General features: G+C 39.3%; 1 protein-coding gene across 1 annotated transcript in view; it reads right to left on the bottom strand.

Annotated features, from left to right (window-relative positions):
• GRB10 (growth factor receptor-bound protein 10) overlaps positions 1-3905 on the bottom strand; it is a 111764-nt gene extending 107859 nt beyond the window's left edge. Inside the window, exon 1 of the mRNA XM_009330450.1 lies at positions 3824-3905. Coding sequence (XP_009328725.1) covers positions 3824-3874 — 51 coding nt within the window. The 5' untranslated portion in view covers positions 3875-3905. The remainder of the gene's footprint in view (positions 1-3823) is intronic.
• Between the last annotated feature and the right edge of the window lie 1385 nt (positions 3906-5290).

The raw sequence follows: 5290 nt of genomic DNA, 5'->3' as shown, positions 1-5290 counted from the left end.
TTAAGATTTGGTTTTATTTCTCATTACCCGATTAAAATCAGAGTAGGTAATAAATTAAATTAATTTTCCCCAAGTTGAGTCCGTTTTGCCCATGACGGTACTGGGTGGTCTCTCCCTGTCCTTATCTCGACCCACGAGCCTTCTGTTATATTCCCTCTCCCCTGTCCAGCTGAGGGGGGGAGTGATAGAACACGTGGCATCCAGCCAAGATCAACCCACCACAAATCATAAGAAAGATCTCCACAACTGTCAATAGCTAAGTAAATGAAGATTTTCAGTGTCAGGCAGACAGTGAGGGCCAAAACATCGGTCTTGACAGCCCTTCCCACATAGGTTTTCAGTCTACTTGGACACAAATTCTGCAATTGATTTTTTTCATGCTGTGTTTTTTAGGACAAAAGACATTTTATTCACGCGAACACAGCAGCATGTATACCTGTATCAGACTGTTCAATTCCAAAGTGGCAGAGATAAGACTAAGTCACATAGAAGGCATCTGGATTTCATAGGGATGAGGATTATGGCATCCACCAATGTAACTCTGAATTAGAGATATAAGCATCTTCATTTTTATTTTTCTGCTAAAACCACCCAGTCAAAGCAAGCAACCCCTGAAAACATAAGAAGAAGTCTCCTGAAAACCCCCACTCACCAAGACGAAGCACCCTAGGAAAACAAGTATAACCTCAATATGCCATGGACTTAGATCAGACTACCTCCAAAGATGTATTCTAACTTACTATATCACTTTATGGAAAACAAGGATCAAGGCTGCTATACTAAAACCTGGAGAACCTGTACCTAGCGCTGTTCCTCCAGCTGAAGGCAAAGAAATGTGACTGTTGTAGTAGCGGCAGTACATCATCTTCACACCCACAAATCTGACATTGTTAAAGGAGGCTTTTATTACAGTAGCAAGCCTCTAACTGATTAATTCCCTTACGTATTTACTTCCCTACTCTTGAAGTGCACAAAGCTTCTCAAGTATGATACGCAATATTCTGCTCTCTCATCTGGTCAAGAGGTCTATTAGCAATCCTGAAATTCACAGCTCTGTACATGTAGGAGAAAGCAATTTCCATTTTCTCCCTGTTTTGTGACCAAGTGTTTGTAGTGCCTTTTATGCCAAGTTAGATGATGACTATGATGTGAACAAGTCCTTTCTCTAGTATGAATTCAGCTCTCTGAAAACAAACTATTAATTATTAATAAAGTCATGCCTGCATCTTGGTTATGAGAAAATAAACAGAAGGCAGAAAGTAGAAGGTGACCAGAACATGCCCACATGCCCAGAATTTTATCTTCAGAAGCTGAGGAAAAAACCCCATCCTTTTCTACAAGTTTCAGTGACGTAAGTAACAATTCATGCATCAAAGGGTTAAAGAACTAAATCTTCCCCAAGAGTTCAAGTCACTGTGCATAAATACTGTTGTGACTACAGATTGCAAAAGAACGGAAACACAGTAAATCATCCCATTTTTTCTGAGAAATTCTGGGACTATGTTCTGAATTTCCAGGAACAGAAGACAAACACTGCCAATTCTCACTGCTAGATTTTTATTGAAGAGTTCGAAAATTTGGACAGGGCTCCTGAAAGCCACTAAAAGGTAGTATTGATTTTTTTCCCCACAAAGCTAGAGATTATTTCTAGGAGAATGCACTCAGTGTGACTGGTTTATGTGCTAACTCCTGAGAAACTTTAAGAAAAAAAAAGAAGGCTCTTAAACAAGACCTGAAAGCTTCTGAAAGCAGCAAACATTGCAAACAAAGAACCCAGTAAGAAAGTCGGAGATCTATACCTTGCCCATTCTCCCCGAAAACAGAAAAAGGAGGGGTAAAGGGGGGTTGGCAACAAGGCATCCTAAAGGATATTCTGTAGTGCATATTCACTTATCCAGGTTCTCATTTCTCTTGTTGTCTGCTTTGAATGTAATCCCAAACTCCAACGCGTCAATTTATTCTAAACACTGAAGTTAAGCATTAAGTTCCCAACCTTGGGGACTCTGGAAGAATGTTCTCTATAGCCTCCCATTCATATTAAGTCAGAAAATGTACTGAAAAAAATAGAATACGTCTTCACACTCTAATCTAGAGCATATTTAGTTTAACCTTCTTTCAGCCCTTTACCAACACAATACTGGCACCGTAGCCAAATTTGAAAGACAAGTTGATGAAAGCTTCTAAGTCAGATTTAGTAAGGGTGGAAAAACAGATGTTCAGGGTTTTTTTAAGGTGAACTTCACTTCTGACAGAAGGCATAGTAGTTGTGAATGGGCTTCCAAAGCTAGTCTTTAAACCAGTTACAAGCACTTAGGATAGTTAACACACAGTAAGCTATGACCAAAAATAATTAATTAACAGGGAGTCATTTTCCACCATCTTAAGTCACCCACGTTGCTGTGACACTTCTGGTCTGTTGACTGCCCCAGACTAAAGCAGATTATCTACAGGGTTTGTGAGAGCAAGGGGAAGTACCAAGAAAAATTCACATTCTTACTGCTTATGAACGACTAAAGACTATCTTAATGAGAAAGTTTGACATCCAGTAAAGAATTTGCAGCTCAAAAATTACTGCCTACAATGTCAAGTTTCTCTTACATAGCTCTCCTCTCCCTCAGCTTCACGTCATGACTCAGATGATGCTCTAACTGAATTGGAAGCATAATTTCACAGTGCATCAAAATTATGAAGCCCAGGCACATCTATTCACATATGATTTTAAAATCATAGATCCAAGTATAGTAACAGATTTTCAGGACACCCAATTTCTCAAAGTTCATTCTATTTTTATAGCTGCAAAACCAGTTATAAAGGAACTGTTATGTTTTTCCGTTATCAGGAAAAGCATTCAGGTACATTCAACTGACAAATCAGCATATACTAACATTAGGCTTTTAACTAATTTGCAGTTTCCTGTTGGGGAAAAAAGTGTAAGCTGGCATATTACAGAACAGATGTATAAATCCTACAGAGGTTTGTTGGGAATTTTTGTTGTTGTTTTTGTTTGTTTTTTTGCTTTTCTTTCAAATGAGTAGCATGACTGTAGTAATCACTACTAGTAATGTTTCTCTTGGGAGGAAGAGAAGAAGGCTTCAATGTCATATGATATTCTGTTTAATCGTTTGCGTATCTGCAGGGCCCAAAATCATAACTGAATCCTTAGGGTGGTAAGCACACTCTGAAAACAAAGAGAAAAAAGGGCAAAAACCAGGTCATGCCCAAAATAACAAATTTGTAGTTCCATAAAAAATACAAAGCATGCATTATGCCAACCACAACTGCCTGGGGGAAAAAAAAAAAAAAAGAGAACTTCTAAGTGCATTTTTGCCTAGCACTTTTGAATTGAGCTGAGGGTTTGGGGTTTTTTTTTTAATATATTCTTTGTAATATGCCATATTGGCTGCTTAGATACAGCATAATGATTCGATAAACACAGGATCTAACCAAGTGTAAAAATCTCTGCCTTTGTTCCAACAAATATAGCATTCAGCAAACATTGATACTTTTTGGTGCAAGGCATTTTTACTGGTATTGAAGCTTGCCATTTGTTTTGGAAACAAGTGCCTTCTCCTAAATATGAACTGGCTATTTTGAGGACAGGTATCAAATCTTGATCAGTATATATTAGCGACCCATTTTTTTTATGCAGCAGGTTTTGAATACGGGATGGTAACAGAGGCTCTGTTCCCAAACATTAGCAAAACTCAGAGAATTGCCAGACAGCTATTAGCAGTTTGATGAAAAGTTTGAATGCACAATCAATCACTGGCACACAGCAATATGATGCTACAAGCTGACAGGAACATGCAGTTTCATAACTTACTATCCGATAAGGAAGATGTAAAAAGGAGTCTGGGCAGCCAGCTAAAGCCATTTGTTCCTTCAAATTTTCTTCAAATTACATCTACTGCTTCACAGGACCTGCAGAGTACAAACAAACTGTCAGAAACCATACTGAAGACATTTCATCAACTTATTATTGAAAACAGTTGGAGGGGGAAGACCGAGAAGAGCAAGATGAGGTGACGAGGATTTGCATCAACTTGGAGTAGCAAATCTGCACATTTGCTGTCTGTAGCCTAGAAAACACATTCAACCTGATATTTCATTCAAAAGCCCAACATAACTATTCTCAGGCTGGATGGCTCCTCCTTTATTTCCACAGTCCAGGCAAGAAGGAAAGCCTCTCTTCACACCTAGACTCTAACCGTTTGAAGATTGGCTCTCACCAACTGAGGCTATGTTTTCAATTGTGGAAAGAAAACATTGAAATCTGGGAGTTAATTAAGATGACAGCCACTTATCATAGAATCATTTAGGTTGGAAAAGACCCCTAAGATCGAGATCATTATGCAGCATTAGCTTTCAACACCTAATTACACAACTTCCTCCCTTTACCCTTTCCCACCTCCCTTTTCTCTCATGGCTTTATTCTCATGCAATATATCAAATAGGGTGTCCCATGCAAATCTGCATTCAAGTCTTGCATTTCCTCTTCTGAGTGACTATTAGCAGCAACTTCGCAAGGTGAAGAGTGTTCCTTTTAAGCATCACTTCCATGATCAGATCAAGCTTGAAAAGAAATCTACTGCAAACATATTTAGAGGTGCATACGGGTAAAGAACTAAAAACGCAAGAGAAGGCAGTATTAATCCAATGTTAAGAAAGGGATTTTAACTGCTGCTTCACAACAAAGGAAACAAAACTAAACAAATGCATATAAACTTATAAAGCACTATTTGCTGGTCCCAGCATTTCTCCCAACCAGTGGCATTCAGCTGGAGACATCCCTGCAGCATAAGACAAGTGATGCCACCTCCAAGCAGACGAAAAAAGGGTGAGTGGGGGAGAGAGAGCAGACTGCAAAGCAGAGCCAGAACTTTTACTCCTACCACAGGCAAGCTCCTGTCTTATTCACTGTTAATTATCAATTATGTGTTCAAAACAAGAGTCTGAGTTTTAAACAGGTTACCCACTGCTCTCTAGTAGGCATGAACTGTCACCAAACCAGAGCTCCCAGCAAGCTTTATATGACAGTTAAGTCACGGACAAGCTTAAAAGTCATCTTGGGAAAACTGCTCCTGGAGGAGTTGCAGCCTATGGTCCACATAAACCACGCACTCATTGAGGAAGCTTTATTTTATCTAGCTCCAGAAAAAGTTTGGCTGAGGTATGGTAGCCTCCTCCTCTATCAGAAAGGCAGGTAAACGCCTGGGAGCTTCTCTTCAGCAAGGAGTTACTGGGCTTCTGCAGTTTTCCTGAGGTAGTAACTTTCTGGGGTCAATTCATA

Source organism: Pygoscelis adeliae, unplaced genomic scaffold (genome assembly GCF_000699105.1).
Source record: "Pygoscelis adeliae isolate BGI_AS28 unplaced genomic scaffold, ASM69910v1 Scaffold78, whole genome shotgun sequence".
Taxonomy (NCBI): Eukaryota; Metazoa; Chordata; class Aves; order Sphenisciformes; family Spheniscidae; genus Pygoscelis; species Pygoscelis adeliae.
The sequence above is the reverse complement of the archived record's forward strand: the minus strand, read 5'-3'. Positions and strand labels throughout refer to the sequence as shown.